The sequence below is a fragment of the Oncorhynchus keta genome, chromosome 1 (genome assembly GCF_023373465.1).
Source record: "Oncorhynchus keta strain PuntledgeMale-10-30-2019 chromosome 1, Oket_V2, whole genome shotgun sequence".
NCBI classification, from domain to species: domain Eukaryota; kingdom Metazoa; phylum Chordata; class Actinopteri; order Salmoniformes; family Salmonidae; genus Oncorhynchus; species Oncorhynchus keta.
In genome coordinates, this window is record NC_068421.1 from 60,905,332 (window position 1) to 60,928,223 (window position 22,892).

Here is a 22,892-nt window from a genome sequence, read left to right on the forward strand (position 1 = left end):
GGGGTGCAAAAGGGTAAGTAATAATATGGGGATGAGGTTGTGGGGTGTGCTATTTACAGATTGGAAGCAGGGGCTTAGCTGTATTTTATTTTTGTTCAGGCCAGGGCCATTGTCAAATGTCCAGATCAACTGGCGCATGTCAGCTAATGTTTTTTTTTTTTTTGCCCATAGATATTGTAATTATTTCGTCATATCACATGAATACACATTAGACATGACACAATGTATAAAATTGCAAGAAATTTAGCTTTAAAACTGCAACATTTTCTTTTTCACCCACGACAAATTGTGTAGAATTGCAGGAATTAAGCTTTAAATTATTTCCACCAACAAGCAGCTTGTGTCATGTATAGTGCTGTGCCCATAGAAATAGACGTGGCGCGTGCGCGCGCGGTGTGAATTTTGGAAGAGGGGCCCCGGAGTGAAAAAGCTTGGGAACCCCAGAGCTAGGCTATAGGAGCTGTTCTGACTCGAACCAGCCGTGACAAAAGCTTTGAAACGTCAAGGAGGCACAGTTGGAGAAGAAAGGGACAACACCAAGGCTCTGGAAATAAATGTATAAACATGATCTATTTTCTATCGTGCTACATTTCAGGGGATGGGAGGACACTAATCATCGGTAATGCTGTTATATGAGAGAACGAAACTGAGGCGGGTGAATCAGGCACGCAAAAAGAGGACTGTCTATGTGCCTTGAGCTCTGACGGAAAAAGCCAGTTGCCCCGAAACGGGATTTCTCAAAGTGGGATGCTGATAACATGATCCTTGCTTGCCGATTCGAGACAGAAGTTGGCGCTCACACATTAGTGCCTCAATGAATAGGCTGCGTAAGAATGAGAGGATGGTCGAAGCTACTGTACATTTGAAGCGTTGAGTGAAAGTCTGAACTTTATAACTCTGAGCGACTTTAGAACTCTCGTCACAGCAAACTGGGGTAATATTGAGAATGTGGAGGTCCTGCTGGACAGCGTGTATCTCTTGGACTTTATTCATCTGCATCGTCAGAAGTTATGCACAAGAAAGACAGTAAGTGGTTGACCTAATTCTATTGTAAAATGAGCATGTTGCCATTTTTACTGCAATACGCAAAACCCCACTGTTTCAACTCTGCTCATTCCTAATTTAACAGATCAATCACTACTTCATTTATTGCAAAGATGTTTACTTGTACAGATCGCTTTGTTTTGTATTTGTATAGATGTTTTTCTTCATTTTCAGTACAAGCTAAATTTTGCATTTTGCGGAATGAAATCAGGATTGTTTGGGAAAATCGAATGACATGGATTTATAAAGAGGGTTTGTTCATTATGCTATGAACGTGAAACAATGTATCGAACTCACTTGACACGTTCAGCGCCCTAGATGCGGTTGGATTGATGCTGTCGACACGTTTTCACATGAAGTATGGGATTTTTAAAATTCTAAAATGTTATTACAACGCTTTATAAATGATACTATGTCCCATTAGCAGGCGACATTTGGGTTATATGATATGATGCAAATCGAATGGTTGAACCCCAATTGTTTATTTATTTGTGCCTTCGTTGTAATACTCTGCAGCAAATATCAACCCTGATAAAAGTTTGTGTTTTTCTCATTAGTTTTCACCTACTCCCTATTTGCATAAACAACACTATTGAAATTTAAACAGTTAAAAATAAAGTCATTTGTATAGAATTGGTCCATCAGGACTCCTGTTCTGCTTCGAGAAGTGTTTTAGAGCCCATTTACAACAAGAAAACAGTCAATGTTTTATTTTACAATACACCATTCATATACCATTATCTCTGATAGGAGAGGAACATGACAAAGAGCTTACAGTCTAAGCCCAATGAGATGCTTTACTTGATTTGTGTACATATTATTTCCTATGAATGGAAAACTCTCCTCCACACTTAGCACCTTATGGTCACTATAGTACCATACCGATATTTCCTCCACCTCCCTGTGTTTGACAAAAAGCTCTACTGAAATTCGTTTGACTTTGGGCTCTTTGATGCTATCAGTCATGCTGCTGTCAACAGTATGACAGAGCCTAATCCTGAACAGTGGAGAATTTGGCTGTGTTAATTGTGAAGGGTTACAAGCTGTGCTGAGGCCACAACACCACACCATAGAGAACGCTACAGGACTAATACCAGCATTCCTAACAAAATAACATCAGTCTTCAAGCGTTGGAGACTGCATTCTGAGACAGGCAGAAACCACTTTGAAGTTCAGTTTCATCTGCCTGTGTGACTAAAGTGAGCATGGTCCTCAGCACCTGACGCAGGGCTATCAAAGAGATGATTGAACTTGCTGCAGATCAAACACTGAGAGTCAATTTCCTCATATTATCTTGCTATTCTCAAAGCCCCCCTTATCCAAGGGATTTTCTCATGACTCTGGGACTTAGATAGCCTTAGATAGCCTCTGGCTCCCAGCACTGTAATGCTAAACACATGATCGGACACTAAGACATGCAATTGGGTTGGTGGATTCCATGCTCATTCTAGTTTGGGTGATCTCGATTAAAGTTTAAGAAGGGAGCTCCCAGGTCTGGAAAAACTGTCACCTGAATAACAAACAGAACTAGTGTTTTATATAATGTAATCACATTTTTATTGAGTTTCACTCATGAAAAGGTGAAATGAGCATGTAATAACACCATAGCAATTGTAATGTAATAGTGTGATAGTGTACAACATGGAAACCTAAGTATGTCTCCAAACTAAAGCCAGTTGAACCCCTTGCTCTCATTTATGGTGGTCTTTTGCCTACCATTGGTCAAAGTTGACTTGGTCTTTTAGAATGTTTATGTGCATCTGAGGATGTCATTTGGCCTCCAACCCTTCTGACAGCCGTCTTCCCTCGACTAAATATCAGAATGACTGTCTGGAATCTTGCTCGTTATGTTTAAAAAACAAAACCCGACTATAAGGTTACATCAGAAGTGGTTTCAGACCACCCAAAGAGAACACTAGAGCAGAGCCCTGTTGGCTGACAGGTACTGTGTCGCTGCTAACATCGAGTTAAACCTTAGCTCACTTTGCAAATCCCTTGAGGTGTGTTTGTGTGCGTGTGTGTGCGTGCGTCAATACTGCCTTAGGAACAGCCATATTTGGAGGGCAGGAGGAGGGTGAAGTTGGGGCCACTGGTGTGTTGATATTGGATGCTGCTGGAAGCATAGTTGGATGAGAATGATCTATATATCAGAACCTGTAAAAAACAGCGAGCCCTCAAGGACCAGAGTTGTGAACCACTGGCTGAAGTACTGTCTGATCAAAAGTTTCCTTGGCCCACTGTTTGTTGACCAAGCCCACTCTTTGTCCTGGTCACTAGGGGTTACCTGATTGCTGCTCCCTCAGTTTTCCGTGCTGGCGTGGAGGAGGCCCTGAGCATTACCATCTTCAATGCTGTGGAGGAGACGCATGTCCAAGTCCAGCTCTCTGTGAAGGGTGAGACGGTGGCACACAGCCATGGCACTGTGCTAGGTGAGGACCCCCCCCCCCCACACACACACACACACACACGCGCACACGCACACACACGCTGACGTAGAAACACACACCACCATTCCCTACACACAGAGAGTGGATTACGCACACGCTCTTACAGGGGACAGTGTGAGACTGATTGACCCCTGACCTGTTGGGTTGAGTGTAAACTCCTGACCTCAAAGGGCCCTTAACGGATGTTTCTTATGATAGGGGGTTTATGGAAAAGCCTGGCTTGTCTAACCAGGCTTTTGTGTATATCTATGTGGGCTTTGTTTGACAGCACTACTAATGGGACTTCAGCACTTCATTGAAAGAGCCTGTAGCTGTATTTCCTGCATAGTGCATCGCTCTAGTTCCACTGGTTTTCCCTTCCTCTGGCAATTCATTGATAACTGTAAAATTGAGATGTATCTAAATGTTTGCACACATCGCACCGAATGTGGATCTAGCGTTCTTCTGCCAATCGTTCAGACATTTGTCACTCAATTCTACATGTAAAATCGGTGCGTCCTCGGTTCGCAAATTACGTTCATTAGTGCTAAGTAGTTTCGGCCAGCAAATGCTATTGGACGTGTGTCTGAGCCTAAAGTACAGTATAACCAAACATTATATAACTAAGATTATTGATTACTGTAAATGACAGAAACCGGTATACAATGTGCCCCTCAAGGACCGGTGTTGGCACGAGTTAATGTTCCTTGAATCAAACCACACCTCAATCACAAGAGCTTAATCATTTTGAGAGAAGGTTTTGTGTGTACTTTTACTGATTGATTTTATTCCATTTTCTCCATTTCAGACAAAGGTACAATCAAATTAAAGGTGAGAGCAATGTCATTGTGTTTAACAGCATTTTTATCTACCATTTATCAGTTGATCATATCAGGTCTTTCTTGTGTGGAGTTATAAATAAAGAACGCAATTGTTGTTTCAAGAGTGTATTTGAAATGCATTGAAATGGTTGTGGCTCCAGCTGCACAGCAGTGAGATCCCATTCAGTTTGTCAGCATTCCACAAACGACATACAGAACAACACGAACATCATTTGTATGTGAACATCTGCCTTTTTGCACATTCATTTGGAATAAGGTAACAGCCTCAATATAATATGCAACATCTGTTTATGTGCATGTAAGGGTCTGCAGCCCCCCAAAGGCTGGAATGGATCAATCCAACATGCACGACTTGATTCCTCCACTCCCTCTAACCCCCACCCCTGTCTTTATCAAATATAGTCTTGTATTGTCCACTGTGTTAGCTAAGCACTTTAGCATCTGGTTTGCCACTGCTCTGTGTGGTGTGGTGTTGTGTTAGGGACCGCATCCTGAATATATACTGTATGTGTCCTTCCTGGTTGCAGGTCCCTCCTGGTCTGAGAGGTCAGGCCCATCTGAAGGTGTGGGGGAATCGCCACATTACTGAGGGGGGATATATCTTCCACAACTACACCACTGTCACTGTGGACAGCAAGGGCACAGCCGTCTTCATCCAGACTGATAAGCCAGTCTACAAGCCCAAACACAAAGGTCTTAATCTTCCAGGCCCTTTAAAAAAAATGTATTTCACCTTTGTTTAACCAGGTAGGCTAGTTGAGAACAAGTTATCATTTACAACTACGACCTGGCCAAGATAAAGCAAAGCAGTTTGACACATACAACATCACAGAGTTACACATGGAATAAACAAACATACAGTCAATAATACAGTAGAAATAAAGTCTGTATAAAGTGTGTGCAAATGAGGTAAGATAGGGTAGGTAAGGCAATAAATAGGCCATAGTGGTGAGGTAATTACGATATAGCAAATAAACACTGCAGTGATAGATGTGCCGAAGATGTATGTGCAAGTAGAGATACTGGGGTGCAAAGGTGCAAAATAAATAAATAAATACAGTATGGGGATGAGGTAGTTGGATGGGCTATTTACAGATGAGCTATGTACAGGTGCAATGATCTGTGAGCTGCTCTGACAACTGGTGCTTGAAGTTAGTGAGGGAGATGAGTCTCCAGCTTCAGTAATTCTTGCAGTTCGTTCCAGTCATTGGCAGCAGAGAACCGGAAGGAAATGCGGCCAAAGGTGGAATTGGCTTTGGGGGTGACCAGTGAAATATACCTGCTGGAGCGCATGTTGCGGGTGGGTGCTGCTATGGTGACCAGTGAACTGGGATAAGGCAGGCTTTACATAGCAAAGACTTGTAGATGACCTGGAGCCAGTGGGTTTGGCGACGAGTATGAAGCGAGGGCCAGCCAACAAGAGCTTACAGGTCGCAGTGGTGGGTAGTATATGGGGCTTTGGTGACAAAACGAATGGCACTGTAATAGACTGCATCCAATTTGTTGAGTAGAGTGTTGGAGGCTATTTTGTAAATGACATCGCCAAAGTCGAGGATCGGTAGGATAGTCAGTTTTACGAGGGTGGTTGGCAGCATTATTTAAGGATGCTTTGTTGCGAAATAGGAAGCCGATTCTAGATTTAATTTGGGATTGGAGGTGCTTAATGTGGGTCTGGAAGGAGAGTTTACAGTCTAACCAGACACCTAGGTATTTGTAGTTGTCCACATATTCTAAGTCAGAACCGTCCAGAGTAGTGATGCTGGACGGGCGGGCAGGTGCGGGCAGCGATAGGTTGAAGAGCATGCATTTAGTTTTACATGCATTTAAGAGCAGTTGGAGGCCACGGAAGGAGAGTTGTATGGCATTGAAGCTCATCTGGAGGTTAGTTAGCACAGTGTCCAAAGAAGGGCCAGAAGTATACAGAATTGTGTTGTCTGCATAGAGGTGGATCAGAGAATCACCAGCAGCAAGAGCGACATCATTGATGTATACAGAGAAGAGAGTCAGCCCGAGAATTGAAACCTATGGCACCCCCATGGAGACTGCCAGAGGTCCCGACAACAGGCTTTTCAACAGGATTTGACACACTGAACTCTATCAGAGAAGTAGTTGGTGAATCAGGCGAGGCAGTCATTTGAGAAACCAAGGCTGTTGAGTCTGCCGATAAGAATGTGGTGATTGACAGAGTCGAAGGCCTTGGCCAGGTTGATGAATACAGCTGCACAGTATTGTCTCTTATCGATGGCAGTTATGATATCGTTTAGGACCTTGAGCGTGGCTGAGGTGCACCCCTGAGGTGACCGGGGTAGGGGTAGCCAGGTGGAAAGCATGGCCAGCTGTAGAAAAATGCTTATTGAAATTCTCAATTATCGTGGATTTATCGGTGGTGACAGTGTTTCCAAGCCTCAGTGCAGTGGGCAGCTGGGAGGAGGTGCTTTTATTCTCCATGGACTTTACAGTGTCCCAGAACTTTTTTGAGTTTGTGCTACAGCATGCACATTTCTGTTAAAAAAGCTTGCCTTAGCTTTCCTAACTGCCTGTGTATATTGGTTCCTAACTTCCCTGAAAAGTTGCATATCACGGGGGCTATTGGATGCTAGTGCAGTATGCCACAGGGTGTTTTTGTGCTGGTCAAGGGCAGTCAGGTCTGGAGTGAATGAAGGGCTATATCTGTTCCTGGCTCTACATTTTTTGAATTCCATTTTGAATTTAGTATCAGAAATTGGCATAAACCTTCTAATGCATTAGTGGGTAATAATCTGTTCCTCTCTCAATCCAGTGCTCATCAACGTGTACTCTGTCACTCCGGATCTGAGGCCGGCCAATGACAAGGTAATGCAACCAGTCTCTCACATCAAAGCCAAGACATCACACCCACTTACAGGAAATGGATGGGATATGAATTATGAGAATCAGGTGTGTTGACCTAATGTGTGTCAGTGGGCCTTGATGCCAAGCAGCTGGCCTCCTCTCTTTTGATGTGTACCGGCTTCAAATGAAGTGTGGCGGCATCATGCTAGTTTTACACACTTATTTTTTCCAAGAACCCCTCAGAGGGGAGTGAAGCGGGGGAAACCTGCTGTACATAGTGTACCAAATGTACAGTAACCTATTTACCTCCACAAACCTTGAGTCATTTCTGCTGGAATTTTTGAAATGGCTCCAAATATACCATTGCCACTGTGTAGACAGTGTGTTTATTGATGGCTAGAGCTATAAAGGTCTGCTGCTGGCAATGGCTAACGAACGCACTCACAGATAGATGATTGTTGGAGAGGGGAGGGGGAGGAGATATTTTACCATGTGGCTGTGCAGTTTGTCTAATGTGTGTGCCAACCTTGACTATTTTTCCTCATCTTCTTCTTACCCTGGTTGCAGATTGAAGCCTACGTTGTGGTGAGTGGATGGAGGACCACTTGGTCCGGGAGGGAGGGCCACGGACACTGGGGGTTTAGTGTCCCAATCCCAGGCAGAAGATTACAGGGCAGGGAAGGGCTCACTTTGATAACAGGCCTGTGCTCTGAGCTCCAGCCTGGCCCCTGAAGCAGACCAACCTAACACTGAACATGAAAGGAACTTCTCTCTTCGACTCAGCTGCTCTCCCCTGCTGTTACTAGCTCCTCAATCTCTCTCCTTCTCTCTCTCCCCCACTCTCCGTCCATCTGATGTCCTCCAGTGCTCTGTCTGCAGTGGCTTTGTAGTGTAAATATACTACTTGGTGTTAAGATTCCAGTAGAAGTTGTTGTATAAATGAGCTCAGCTCAGGCACTAAGAATAACTGTGTAGCTGTTGTGTTATTCTGTCACCTGCAGCCAGCAGACCAGTGGCCTTCTGGGTAGGGGAGTTTCTGTGAGAGTAGCTGTAATTACCTGATTGACAGCAGTTAGTGTTAGTCTTTCTCCTAGAGTCAGAGCCAGGCCAGTAAGAAGTAGCTTACTGTAGGAGTGGGGGACATGGAGGGGTTATCCCCAATATATGTATTTACATAACCCTTACATAACTTCACTCGTGAGTACTTATGTAAGTTCATGCTGTTTTGGGGCAATCCTCCTCAGCTTTCACGTAGGGAGAAACAGATTGATGCCTGTTTTGATTGAAAGTAGAATCTCTTGATCAACTGTGTATTCATACTCTGGGTTGCAGGACCCAAGAGGATCGCGGATGGTCCAGTGGAAAGGGCTTAAACCCCTCTGCTGCGGTGAGAGAAACTCCCTATGTTATCATGTGATATTGACTGAGTCAAAAACACAATTTTTTTACCCCTGCTTTTCTCCTCAGGGGTCGTCAACATGAGTTTCCCTCTCTCAGACCAGCCTGTGTTTGGAGAGTGGTTCATCTTTGTAGAGATGCAGGGACACACCTACAACAAGTCCTTTGAAGTGCAGAAGTATAGTGAGTTGATAACTGAGTGTGACCATTTATCTAGATTGGGATGTGGTTTGGGTTGAAAGGTTTTGGAACTCCAGCATGATTACATAACATAGATACGTTCACCTCTGTTTGAGGTGGTATTTATAGGTTTGAACTGGGACTGTACAACCAAGTTGTCATGCCTCTCTTTGCATAATGTGGACTCCTCTCCCCCTGCTCCACACAGTGATGCCCAAGTTTGAGCTGGTGATAGACCCTCCACAGTACATCCAGGACCTCAACATGTGTGAACAGGCCACTGTGAGGGCCAGGTGAGTGACTGACTCGCATCATTCACTTCAACATGGTCAATGTGATTTCCTGACACATATTGTTCTTTGAATATTAGAAAGGCAAAGTAGCACCTCTACTCTTGTTAAAACACAAACTACTTTTCTGTGTTTAGATATATCTTTGGGAAGCCAGTGACCGGGAAGATGACAGTGAACATGACAGTGAATGGAGTTGGGTACTACCGGCATGAGGTGGGCCATCCTGTGGTCAAGACCATGGAGGTGAGTGAACCCTGCTGCAGTGCTGAAGAATCTAAAACTATCAGGAAAATGGATTCACATTCAACCTTTTTAGGATTAATTTCAGATATTTAACAGTCTGTCTGTTTACTCCACTATTATTAGATCAAAGGCTCAGCGACCTTCAGCCTGTGTGTCAAAGACATGATGCCCCTAGATGTGGCTGATCATTTCCGGGGCACGGTGAACATGTGGGTGTCAGTGACCAGCAAGGACGGAGGGCGACAAACCATGTTCGATGATTCAACCCCAGTTCACAAGCAGCTTATCGACATCAAATACTCAAAGGACACTCGCAAACAGTTCAAGCCTGGTCTGCCCTACAAGGGAAAGGTAAGAGACAGCCAAAGGTATTCATATGATTGACTTCACATGGTCTCTATCAAGGGAAGCTGGACTGTACAAGACTTGCGTTCACTTATGCGTCTCAATGCGAGAGACCTGACTGTCTGTCCCCCTGTCCCCCAGGTAGAAGTAACTTACCCTGACGGGAGCCCAGCAGATGGGGTGCGGGTGCGTGTGAAGGCGGAGCTGACCCCAAAGGACAACGTGTACACCAGCGAGCTGACTTCCAGGGATGGCCAGGCCACGTTTGAGATCCCCTCCATTCCCAACTCTGCCCAGTACGTCTGGCTGGAGGTCAGTGGACCATGGAGGTGGAGAGATGGAGGGAGGAGGACAAATAGAGGCTGGTGGAGAGATGGAGGGAGGAGGACAAATAGAGGAAAGTGGACAAATAGAGGCTGGTGGAGAGATGGAGGGAGGAGGACAAATAGAGGCTGGTGGAGAGATGGAGGGAGGAGGACAAATAGAGGCTGGTGGAGAGATGGAAGGAGGAGGATAAATAGAGGAAAGTGGACAAATAGAGGTTGGTGGAGAGATGGAGGGAGGAGGACAAATAGAGGCTGGTGGAGAGATGGAGGGAGGAGGACAAATAGAGGCTGGTGGAGAGATGGAGGGAGGAGGACAAATAGAGGAAAGTGGACAAATAGAGACTGGTGGAGAGATAGAGGGAGGAGGACAAATAGAGGAAGGCGGACAAATAGAGGCTGGTGGAGAGATGGAGGGAGGAGGACAAATAGAGGCTGGTGGAGAGATAGAGGGAGGAGGACAAATAGAGGCTGGTGGAGAGATGGAGGGAGGAGGACAAATAGAGGCTGGTGGAGAGATGGAGGGAGGAGGACAAATAGAGGAAAGTGGACAAATAGAGGCTGGTGGAGAGATAGAGGGAGGAGGACAAATAGAGGAAGGCGGACAAATAGAGGCTGGTGGAGAGATGGAGGGAGGAGGACAAATAGAGGCTGGTGGAGAGATAGAGGGAGGAGGACAAATAGAGGAAAGTGGACAAATAGAGGCTGGTGGAGAGATGGAGGGAGGAGGACAAATAGAGGCTGGTGGAGAGATGGAGGGAGGACAAATAGAGGCTGGTGGAGAGATGGAGGGAGGAGGACAAATAGAGGAAGGCGGACAAATAGAGGCTGGTGGAGAGATGGAGGGAGGAGGACAAATAGAGGCTGGTGGAGAGATAGAGGGAGGAGGACAAATAGAGGCTGGTGGAGAGATGGAGGGAGGAGGACAAATAGAGGCTGGTGGAGAGATGGAGGGAGGAGGACAAATAGAGGAAAGTGGACAAATAGAGGCTGGTGGAGAGATAGAGGGAGGAGGACAAATAGAGGAAGGCGGACAAATAGAGGCTGGTGGAGAGATGGAGGGAGGAGGACAAATAGAGGCTGGTGGAGAGATAGAGGGAGGAGGACAAATAGAGGAAAGTGGACAAATAGAGGCTGGTGGAGAGATGGAGGGAGGAGGACAAATTGAGGCTGGTGGAGAGATGGAGGGAGGACAAATAGAGGCTGGTGGAGAGATGGATCGAGGAGTACAAATAGAGGAAAGTGGACAAATAGAGGCTGGTGGAGAGATGGAGGGAGGAGGACAAATAGAGGCTGGTGGAGAGATAGAGGGAGGAGGACAAATAGAGGAAAGTGGACAAATAGAGGCTGGTGGAGAGATGAAGGGAGGAGGACAAATAGAGGCTGGTGGAGAGATAGAGGGAGGAGGACAAATAGAGGAAGGCGGACAAATAGAGGCTGGTGGAGAGATGGAGGGAGGAGGACAAATAGAGGCTGGTGGAGAGATAGAGGGAGGAAGACAAATAGAGGAAAGTGGACAAATAGAGGCTGGTGGAGAGATGGAGGGAGGAGGACAAATAGAGGATGGTGGAGAGATGGAGGGAGGAGGACAAATAGAGGGAGGTGGACAAATAGAGGCTGGTGGAGAGATGGAGGGAGGAGGACAAATAGAGGGAGGTGGACAAATAGAGGCTGGTGGAGAGATGGAGGGAGGAGGACAAATAGAGGCTGGTGGAGAGATGGAGGGAGGACAAATAGAGGCTGGTGGAGAGATGGATCGAGGAGGACAAATAGAGGAAAGTGGACAAATAGAGGCTGGTGGAGAGATAGAGGGAGGAGGACAAATAGAGGAAAGTGGACAAATAGAGGCTGGTGGAGAGATGAAGGGAGGAGGACAAATAGAGGCTGGTGGAGAGATAGAGGGAGGAGGACAAATAGAGGAAGGCGGACAAATAGAGGCTGGTGGAGAGATGGAGGGAGGAGGACAAATAGAGGCTGGTGGAGAGATAGAGGGAGGAGGACAAATAGAGGAAAGTGGACAAATAGAGGCTGGTGGAGAGATGGAGGGAGGAGGACAAATAGAGGCTGGTGGAGAGATGGAGGGAGGAGGACAAATAGAGGCTGGTGGAGAGATAGAGGGAGGAAGACAAATAGAGGAAAGTGGACAAATAGAGGCTGGTGGAGAGATGGAGGGAGGAGGACAAATAGAGGATGGTGGAGAGATGGAGGGAGGAGGACAAATAGAGGGAGGTGGACAAATAGAGGCTGGTGGAGAGATGGAGGGAGGAGGACAAATAGAGGGAGGTGGACAAATAGAGGCTGGTGGAGAGATGGAGGGAGGAGGACAAATAGAGACGGTTGGAGAGATGGAGGGAGGAGGTGGAGGGATAGAGGTGGAGCGTTCGAAGGAGAGGTGGAGCGAGAGGGAGGGATAGAGGGAGAGGTGGAGAGATAGAGGGAATGGCGATATAGAGGGAGAGGTGGAGGGGAAGAGAGAGATGGAGGTGGACATGGTTAGAGCTTAGTTAGCTTATCATAAGAGCTATTCATAAAACCAGAGCTATCAGGATTTTGTTTGATAAGATTTTGTTTGATGTCATCATAGTCCAGAGAGTGGAATGTATTGGTGGGTTAAATCCTGTTGTGTGTTGTGCCCCAGACCAAGGTGACAGCCATAGATGGCCGTCCGGCTGGAGACCAGTACCTCCCCAGCTACCTGTCCATCAGCAGCTGGTACTCCCCCAGCAAGTGTCACATTCAGATCCAGAGCCTCAGCGCTCCTCTCAAGGTAGGCACTCCACTCGACTTATCATTACTTTACTAGCATTACAGATCATCAGGTCTCCAACACCATCGTTGAGACATGGGCCACATATCATATACATACTGTATGTAAACAGTAATAACATCGTACTTCTAATACTGTTATGATCCTTATGATGTCCCTAGGGTAATATTGGTGTGTGTTTTTGTGTGTTTAGATCGATCAAGAGGCTGAGGTCACTTTGAAGTCCACCTGTCCCTGTAACTTCACCCTCCACTATGAGATCGCCTCCAGAGGAAACATTGTCCAGTCCGGCCAGCAGCAGCCCAACGCTACAGCCCACAGAAGCAAGAGGGCAGCGGTCACCTTTGATAAGAACATCCACACCACCATGCCACCCAGTGGCTCTGGTCAGTACTATAGAGTCCCATAATGAAGAGCAGAGAACTTTGACAAATGGACACCATGTTTGCACCAAACGTTTCAATAGAGGATAGATGGTCAAACTCTCTACATATTTAACTCTGAATCTCCCCACTCTGTCTCTTCCACCCCTTATCTCCTCTCTCCCTTTACCCTCTCTTTCTCTTCCCATGCTCTCCAGGTCCGGCAGCCTCCTCCCCACAGGGTGAGACAGACAGCTGTATGGTGGTGCTGCGTTTCTCAGTGACCCACTCCATGGCGCCCCTCAGCCGCCTCCTGGTCTACTATGTGAAGGAGAATGGAGAGGGCGTCACTGACAGCCTACAGATCCCTGTACAGCCCAGCTTTGAGAACCAGGTACCGTACAGGACGTCCCTCTCTGAGTCCTTGCGTCCCTCAATGTGCACTGTACACACACTCCTACCTGTACACACAGTCCTGCCTGTACACACAGTCCTGCCTGTACACACAGTAGCTGTCAGAATGATAGGTAGGTCTATCATGGTTGCCAGTTTGTCCTTGATTTAACCAACTCATGCCAGACAACAAAGGAGTTGGCTAAAGCAGAAACATACTGGCAACCAGGCCACGTTCAGTTTGGGATAGGGTTGGGCGATATGGCCTAAAAATCTTATCTCAATGATTATTTTTTATTTTTCTAAAAGTATGTTTTGCTGTACAATTAGAGGTAAAATACACTGCATGTCAAACAGTCAGCAATCATCCAATTAATTCAGGGCTTGTGCAATGATACCTAAACTAAATATAAGCCTTACAAAACCATAAGACCCACTAATTATTCCATTATTTCAAATATATGCTTTTTTTTGCAATAATCAGTGATCTGGCATTCAGGTCAGTCTATGAAAAGGCCATTTTTGTTACCAATTTAACTACAACCATGCATAATGCACATTCACTAATAATGACTAACTTCTGGAAGCAGGCATTATAGAAAATTAACACAGGTCTCATAAACAACCTCTCAAGCACAAGCCCATGTGCTAGTGAGTATCCAGCTAATATTTATATTTGAAGTTTATCCAACTTGGATCTATTTGCTAGCTGACAAGGTAGAACAGTTGAATTGTTATGAACACACCCTTCTGTCCATCTCCAACTGTTGGAACAGCATGCTGGCCTGTCCACTTTGTTCAGATGTTGAAATCAAGTGGCCTACCTTATTTGTCAGAATAACTTATTGCTCAAGTTGCCAATTTCTTATACAAATGCATATTTTTTTTAACTTATTGCACATTTATAAAACACAGACAAGACAGCTAGTATAACAGTCTTTGGCAGAAATGCTGCTATAGTGGTACTGCAATGGCACACGACAAACTGAGCATTCATTTTCCAGAACCAATGTGCAACAATACTCCTGTTTTAGTAGTGTCTGTTTTGCGTGCAATTTGAGTAGTTGAGACATAAAAAGGGTTAACTTCTCCTCTGTTACAGTAAAACTCCTCAATGTGTTTCGGTGTCTATGTGACCAATTCTGTCGGACCAAACATCAAATGCAAATAGCGAATTGAAACAACTTGTCAGAGAGGAAGTGATCTCTCATCTTTGTTGTTGTGAGTGGCAGGAGAGGGGCTTGGTGTGTGTGTGTGTGTAAGCATAAGCAGAAAGGAAGAGGCGAAGCAAGAGGTTTTACTCTTGGCGAAATCTGTCCAAAATATTACTTATATGTGTTTCTATGGGTTTATTTTGGACCTAAGCTTGTCACCTGCCTTCCTGCCTTTGGGACAACGGCTCCAATTGTTAGGGCGGAGACATGAGCATCTCGTCATTATATACAGATCTCTGGTGTAAATGTGAAGTTGCACACAGCACAGAAGGTGTGAAAGAGACAAGAGGAGACCAAAAAGACAACATGAGAACAAGCGGACATAAAAGAAAAATAACAAAACCTTGATTCTTGCGATACAGGCATTTGGAATATCGCGCAGCCCTAGTTTGGGATGACTGAGACATATCCCACTGTTCGTGTGTAGTTGACTGAAGTCTCATGCTACGCTACAGTGGGATCCCTAGTGCCAGTGAGTCCCTGTAAACACCCAGCTGTATGAGCCCATGAGCTACCCAGTTACTGACTGCATTAGGCAGGCTGGGTTAACTCCTCCCCTGAAGTATTTACTGCTCCCTGGTATGCAATCAATGAGGTAGGGAGGTGTGTGTGTGGCTACCTGCATGGGCATGATTAGACAGAGACTGTGTGTGTGTGTGTGTGTGTGTGTGTGTGCGTGCGTGCGTGCGTGCGTGCGTGCGTGTGTGCGGGTGTTTGGGTGGGTGCGTGGGTGTGTGTCTGTGTGTGTGGGTGTGTGTGTGGGTGTGTGGGTGTGTGTGTCTGTGTGTGTGTGTGTGTGTGTGTGTGTGTGTGTGTGTGTGTGTGTGTGTGTGTGTGTGTGTGTGTGTGTGTGTGTGTGTGTGCGTGTGTGTGTCTGGGTGTGTGGGTGGGTGTTTGGGTGGGTGCGTGGGTGCATGCTTGCGTGCAGGGTCATGACAGGCAGGATGATGAGGGGTTAGGTTAGGAGCTGGAAAAAAGAGGTCAGCAGGAACACATATAGGGCTAAAGTTTAGAGCTGTCATTGTCCATCTACAGGCCTGGCTATGGGTCTCACAGGAACTATCATCTGTATCTGTGTTTGTCTGTAGGTGTCTGTCTCTCTATCTACCAATGAGTCGATGCCAGGTGACCCTATCAGTATGCGTGTCACTGGTGAGAAGGGCTCCTGCGTGTGTGTTGCCACTGTGGACAAGAGCCTCTACCTTCTCAAGCCAGACTTCCAGCTCAGTCCAAACAAGGTCTGTCTCCCTCTATCTTACCCTGTTTCTAATCTATAGTACCACTTAACTACATTCAAACAGGAAAATAATGTAAGCCATCCATCTCCACTGTTCTGAAGGTGTTTAAAGAACTGGCAGACTTTGATGTGTCCGATGCCTTCGGAGTCCCCAAAGACGACGGGCACTTCTGGTGGCCGGGTCTGTCATCTAGCCGACGGAGGCGTTCTTCAGTTTTCCCCTGGCACTGGGACATCACTAAAGATGCCCGCTTCGCCTTCACGGTGAGCGCAACGCCCAATCACCAGTCATTAGGTGTAGCATAAGATCCTCAATCTATCGTTTTTACAATGTGTGTCTGTGATGTGTAACAGGAGACTGGTCTCGTGGTGATGACTGACATGGTGACCCTGAACCACAGACAGACTGGAGGAATGTACACAGACGAGGCCGTTCCTGCCTTTCAGCCTCACACATCCACACTGGTGGCCATGCACTCGCGCACTGTGCCCAGGTAGCTACACATACAGTGTAATGCCAGGTTTTTGCCCATTAGAACCTGTCAATGTGCCCACTATTCTGAACAAGAAACTGGACTGTTGGGATGGGGACCATAAATATTTAGGACTTCAAATCTTCAAATGACTTCAATCCTTGAGTTGAACATTACATACATGCGCCTTAAATGTCAGCGTGAGTTTAAAAACAATCCATTTTCCAATTACAGGTTATTGCATCAAGATTCATAATGGAAGGCCTTTATTGATGTAAGGTTGTGTTGTTTTGGTTGCAGAGCCGAGAAGCGCAGGCGGACTTTCTTCCCGGAGACGTGGGTGTGGCACTGCGTCAATGTCAGGTACAGGAACACCCACATCATCTGTGTGTGCGTGCGTGTCTGTGTGTATGCGTCTGGGTAAAAGATTGAAAGGAATGTAAGTCTTATTTATTAATTGCTTGCTTTTCTAGTCTCCCAACCTTGCCAGCAGGCATACCAGCTAAGATAGTTAGACAAGCTAGCTACTCTAACTTGAAATTGCTTCTTGGTATGAGGTTTGGAAATTGGGAACCTATCTGAGCTAGCTTAAAGCCAACTTCATAAAATTGCTAGGTGGCTTATAGTATTACAAAGAAACGACAACAAAATAAAAAAGTTAAATATATATATTTTTTACGGGTCAAATCTGAGGTTGGCACGTGCCCCTGTGCCCCTTATGGGTATGACACCTGTGTGTCTGAATGCATTTGTGTGTGTGTTTGAGAGAGTGGGTGGAGATGGTCTCAGCTGCATCAGATTGTGGGTATTTAATTGGGATTTGGTGGTGTTCCAGATCTGTGAGGATGGAGGAGTGGGAGGGGTAAGGGAGCACATATTTGAGAGGGGGATATTTCACCAGTGGGTGTGAATGTGGCCCATTTAAGCAGGGTTGTCTTGGAACACACATCGGCTTTCTCAACAGCTCCTGCCATTCATTTCCAGCCAATATAAATGAACTGGCCATAGATTTCCATATGCTTGATTCCTTTGGGCAGAGTTATGTTATGCCTAATTTCCTATTCAATCCAACGCTTTGATTTTCCTTATTGACTGTATCAAAGTAATTTTGGGTTGACTTTGATCAAAAGGCAGTGCGGTAGTAATTTCCGAGAGCGTTTATTATGCCCTGTGAAAGCCGGCCAAAACCAACGTCAGTACGGGTAGCCAACAATGATCTCACTAATTTACAGCTTTACTGAACAACTGCCTGTTTTTCACACCTATGTATTGCAATGTGTTATGGGCAGAATATTACTTAGTTACAGGTGTTTCCCAGATGAGACACATATTAGATCAATCCCCTTCATTCCCATAACGGGGTCTTGTTCCAAACGTTAGTCTGAAACAGTGTTTTCTATGGGGTCATGATTAGAGAACATTGTTTGTTGGAATGGTGCATTAGCTTTTGAGTAAAAATGTTCCACCCAAATCTGTTTTGGCAGTGATGTCACCGGTGAAGCTGAGTTACGATTGGACGTTCCAGACTCCATTACCACCTGGGTGACAGAGGCCATTGGCTTGTCAGAGGAGAAGGGGCTGGGCCTTGCCAAGAGGGCGGAGCTTCGAACCTTCAAGCCCTTCTTCGTAGACTTCACCCTCCCCTACGGTGTGATACGTGGGGAGCAGACCAAAGTACCGCTGACTGTTTACAACTACCTGTCTACATGCGCAGAGGTAAGGGGGCGAAAGAAGGGGTGGATGACGACCACAAGGAAATATGCACGCTTGGAGCAGAGCAATCTGGTCCTAACATGACCATAAGTGTGTCCATCCTCCTGTTTACAGAGATGACATCATGATGTTGGCAGATGAGCCTGTTGAAGGGCTATGCATGGTGTGCTTTAATGCCATGTTAGGTGATTATGTAAGCCAATGGAGCCCTGCCTTTGATGTCTGCCTGAAAACATGTGATTCTTATATTTCCTGCAAAGTTATTTACGACTTGTAGCGTGTAGATAAAGAACAGTGAAACAATCTGACTGCATTACCGAGCCCTCTGCAAAATTTGGACGATGGGTGAAACTTAATCCTTCAGGGAGCCTTAGAGCCATGAGTCAGTCAGCATGGAAAATGTGCAATGTGATTCGAAATTCCCCAAAATCCTTTAAGAGCTTTGAGGAGGTCACGCTACATGAAGGGACGAAACGGAGAGCAGATAGGACGAAATCATGTCTTGTCAGAAAATATACATATCTGTTGCGCTAATGCAGTGCCTTCCTCTGTGTGTGTGTGTGTGTGTGTGTGTCCCTCTCTCCATCTTGCTCAGGTCTATGTCAAAGTCACCATTCCCAAAGGCATCAAGTTTGTGGGTCACCCCGGGAAGCATCACCTGACCAGGAAGAAATGTGTGGCTCCTGGAGAGGCCACACCCACATCCATAGTGCTGTCCTTCACTGAGCTGGGCGCAGCTAACATCACAGGTTATTCCATCTAGTCAGTTACTGGGGAACCCCTGGGGAAGAGTTCCAGGTTCTCTCATAGTTCTTACAGTTCCGGAAAACCTCAGTTTTCTGATGCTGTAAGAGTATTGCTAGTAACTCTTGAACTTTGGGATTTGATTCATAGGATATTGCAGGTTGGTATGGTACACTGCCCTTTTGTGAATGCTGTTGTTACATGCTGTATGAGTAACACCTACCTTTTAACTTTCCTCTCCATCCAACTCTAAAATCATGAGGCCTTTGAAGGCTGTACTGCATGCCCAAGAGGTTCCATACTGCTAAAAGACCTGAGGCTTAAGGCTTCCGCATTCTTCCCAGACGAAACAGTTCGGAAGAGTTTGTGCATATATTATGACGACATTGCGAAGTACTGCACCAAACATCTTAGTTAGATGTAAAATTGCGCGACTAAGATTTCCTTTGCAAAAACTTCAAAATGAATCACAGTTCTCTTGAGTTATCTTAGATTAATTGTGACTATTTTGAGGAAATGTATACTGGCTACTAAATGTCGACCGATTAATCGGAATGGCCGATTAATTGGGGCCGATTTCAAGTTTTCATAACAATCGGAAATTGGTATATATATATATATTTTTTTACACCTTAACTAGGCAAGCCAGTTAAGAACACATTCTTAATTTCAATGACAGCCTAGGAACGGTGGGTTAACTGCCTTGTTCATGGGCAGAACGACAGATTTTTACCTTGTCAGCTCGGGGATTCAGTCTTACAACCTTACAGTTAACTAGTCCAACGCTCTATCCACCTGCCTTACATTGTACTCCACGAATAGCCTGCCTGTTACGCAAATGCAGTAAGAAGCCAAGGTAAGTAGCTAGCTAGCATTAAACTTATCTTATAAAAAACAATCAATATGTCACGCCCTGACCATAGAGATCCTTATTATTCTCTATGTTTGGTTAGGTCAGGGTGTGACTCGGGTGGGAAAGTCTATGTTCTTTTTCTTTGTTTTGGCCAAGTGTGGTTCCCAATCAGAGGCAGCTGTCTATTGTTGTCTCTGATAGGGATGATATATAAGTTGTCATTTTCTGTTTGGGTTTTGTGGGATCTTGTTTTCTGTTTATTGTCTATACCTGGCAGAACTGTGCGCTTTCGTTTTCACTTTGGTTATTTTGTTTGAGTGTTTTTTGAAAATAAATCATGGACACTTTCCACGCTGCGCTTTGGTCCACTCCTTTTGATGAGAGCCGTTACACAATCAATCAATCATAATCACTAGTTAACTACACATGGTTGATGATATTACTAGTTTATCTAGCATGTCCTGCGTTGCATATAATCGATGCGGTGCGCATTCACAAAAAAGTACTGTCGTTGCTCCAACGTGTACCTAACCATAAACATCAATGCCTTTCTTAAAATCAATACACAAGTATATATTTTTAAACCACCTGCATATTTAGTTAATATTGCCTGCTAACATGAATTTCTTTTAACTAGGGAAATGGTGTCACTTATCTTGCAGCAGAGTCAGAGTATATACAACAGTTTGGGCCTCCTGGCTCGTTGCGAACTGTGAAGACTATTTCTTCCTAACATAGACAGCCAACTTCGCCAAACCGGGGATGATTTAACAAAAACACATTTGCGAAAAAAGCACAATCGTTGCATGACTGTACCTAACCATAAACATCAATGCCTTTCTCAAAATCAATACACAGAAGTATATATTTTTAAACCTGCATATTTAGCTAAAAGAAATCCAGGTTAGCAGGCAATATTAACCAGGTGAAATTGTGTCACTTCTCTTGCGTTCATTGCACGCAGAGTCAGGGTTCATGCAACAGTTTGGGCCGCCTGGCTCGTTGCGAACTAATTTGCCAGGATTTTTTATGACATAACATTGAAGGTTGTGCAATGTAGCAGGAATATTTAGACTTATGGTTGCCACCCGTTAGATAAAATACGGAACAGTTCCGTATTTCACTGAAAGAATAAACGTCTTGTTTTCGAGATTATAGTTTCCATATTAATGACCTAAGGCTCGTATTTCTGTGTGTTATTATGTTATAATTAAGTCTATGATTTGATAGAGCAGTCTGACTGAGCGATGGTAGGCACCAGCAGGCTCGTAAGCATCAGCAGGCTCGTAAGCATTCATTCAAACAGCACTTTAGTGCGTTTTGCCAGCAGCTCTTCGTAATGCTTCAAGCATTGGGCTGTTTATAACTTCAAGCCTATCAACTCCCGTGATTAGGCTGGTGTAACCGATGTGAAATGGCTAGCTAGTTAGCGGGGTGCACGCTAATAGCGTTTCAAATGTCACTCGCTCTGAGACTTGGAGCAGTTGTTCCCCTTACTCTGCATGGGTAACACTGCTTCGTCGATCTGTTCCTGGTTCGAGCCCAGGTAGGAGCGAGGAGAGGGACGGAAGCTATACTGTTACACTGGCAATACTAAAGTGTCTATAAGAACATCCAATAGTCAAAGGTATATGAAATAGAAATGGTATAGAGAGAAATAGTCCTATAATTCCTATAATAACTACAACCTAAAACTTCTTACCTGGGAATATTGAAGACTCATGTTAAAAGGAACCACCAGCTTTCATATGTTCGCATGTTCTGAGCAAGGAACTTAAACGTTAGCTTTCTTACATGGCACATATTGCACTTTTACTTTCTTCTCCAACACTTTGTTTTTGCATTATTTAAACCAAATTGAACTTGTTTCATTATTTATTTGAGGCTAAATAGATTTTATTGATTGTATTATATTAAGTTAAAATAAGCGTTCATTCAGTATTGTTGTAATTGTCATTATTACAAATACATTTTAAAAATCAGCTGATTAATCGGTATCGGCTTTTTTTTGGTCCTCCAATAATCGGTATCAGCGTTGAAAAATCATAATCGGTCGACCTCTACTGGCTACGGCCTTTCAAATTGGACAATGAGTACTATTGCCGCTTTTTTCTCACAAAGGTCTTTTAAGGGAGTATGTGAGCACACTCGTTCGGTTCGCCTAGCCGCCAGCCTGAACTGAAGCATGCTGACGCCTTTATGTGATCTGGTCATCCAGCGATACAAACAGTCCCATCAAAGGTACAAAGCAGGCCACCAGCAGGGGAGCAGCCGGGGCCTTGCACTGACACTCAGTGGCATGTTGATGAGTTTTCAGGTCACTGGTGGTCAATGGGCCCCCCACGGCTCTCTCGCTCCCCTGGCCCCTAGTCTTTCCCTTTCACTACACACATACAAAGAGAACACATTGGCACACAGCCACGTCTCCAATGTGCTCCTCTGCAAAGGGAACTACATGTTCTTTGACAACCATGATTTATGTTGTTGTGCAATGTGGGATTGTGTTGTTGATAGATGTATTACAAAGCAATTTCATTAACATAACTATGTTTTCTTCAAATAGCATTCTTCACGCTATAGTCTTTTGGCTGCTTGTTCGGTTTATTTTACACAGTACATTTGTACTTAAAATGTATGCAATAAAAGTCCTGCTTAGTGGGAACTTACAGGCAAAAAAACCCATCCTGATATAAAGTATGGTGAGGTGAAGTATGTCTCTGTTTTTTCCTGCCGTAGCACGGGCCATTGCCTATAGTGAGCCGGGCTGCTGCTTAGATGGACTCCAGTCAACTAAAACAGGCAAAAACATAGATGACCCGGAGGACCGGAGGACCCCCATTGGCCTTGACTATGTCCGAAGGAGTGTCCTGGTGGAGGTAGGAGAAATGGGGGAGAGACTGCTTGGGGAGAGAGCTGAGATGGGGAGCAGATGCTTGCTGTACCATGTACTGTCATTAGTAGAGAGTGATGTCAGCTCTAACATGTTGTTTCTCCCCCTACAGCCAGAGGGCCTGCCCAGACAGTACACCTACAGTGTCTTCTTCTGCCCCAACGGTCAGTATACAGTTATATTCGCGACTATTGCATCTTTCCTATGCCGCTCGGCCATCGCTCATCCGTATATGTATATGTACATATTCTTATTCCATCCCTTTACACTGGTTAGATATTACTCCACTGTCGAAACTAAAAGCACTATGTGTATGTGACCAATACAATTTGATTTGATAT

General features: G+C 45.1%; 1 protein-coding gene across 1 annotated transcript in view; it reads left to right on the forward strand.

Annotated features, from left to right (window-relative positions):
* Nucleotides 1-434: 434 nt before the first annotated feature.
* The window catches only part of LOC118389919 (C3 and PZP-like alpha-2-macroglobulin domain-containing protein 8), a 53,961-nt gene continuing 31,503 nt past the window's right edge, over nucleotides 435-22,892 (forward strand). The window contains exons 1-23 of the mRNA XM_052457027.1: nucleotides 435-1,026; nucleotides 3,322-3,473; nucleotides 4,279-4,301; nucleotides 4,840-5,005; nucleotides 7,092-7,144; nucleotides 7,691-7,708; nucleotides 8,456-8,510; nucleotides 8,591-8,704; nucleotides 8,910-8,994; nucleotides 9,129-9,237; nucleotides 9,361-9,588; nucleotides 9,724-9,894; nucleotides 12,544-12,672; nucleotides 12,866-13,058; nucleotides 13,253-13,428; nucleotides 15,730-15,879; nucleotides 15,981-16,142; nucleotides 16,233-16,372; nucleotides 16,652-16,714; nucleotides 17,836-18,067; nucleotides 18,660-18,813; nucleotides 22,398-22,537; nucleotides 22,664-22,715. Of these exons, the coding sequence (XP_052312987.1) occupies nucleotides 947-1,026; nucleotides 3,322-3,473; nucleotides 4,279-4,301; nucleotides 4,840-5,005; nucleotides 7,092-7,144; nucleotides 7,691-7,708; nucleotides 8,456-8,510; nucleotides 8,591-8,704; nucleotides 8,910-8,994; nucleotides 9,129-9,237; nucleotides 9,361-9,588; nucleotides 9,724-9,894; nucleotides 12,544-12,672; nucleotides 12,866-13,058; nucleotides 13,253-13,428; nucleotides 15,730-15,879; nucleotides 15,981-16,142; nucleotides 16,233-16,372; nucleotides 16,652-16,714; nucleotides 17,836-18,067; nucleotides 18,660-18,813; nucleotides 22,398-22,537; nucleotides 22,664-22,715 (2,845 nt within the window). The 5' untranslated portion in view covers nucleotides 435-946. The remainder of the gene's footprint in view (nucleotides 1,027-3,321; nucleotides 3,474-4,278; nucleotides 4,302-4,839; nucleotides 5,006-7,091; nucleotides 7,145-7,690; nucleotides 7,709-8,455; nucleotides 8,511-8,590; nucleotides 8,705-8,909; nucleotides 8,995-9,128; nucleotides 9,238-9,360; nucleotides 9,589-9,723; nucleotides 9,895-12,543; nucleotides 12,673-12,865; nucleotides 13,059-13,252; nucleotides 13,429-15,729; nucleotides 15,880-15,980; nucleotides 16,143-16,232; nucleotides 16,373-16,651; nucleotides 16,715-17,835; nucleotides 18,068-18,659; nucleotides 18,814-22,397; nucleotides 22,538-22,663; nucleotides 22,716-22,892) is intronic.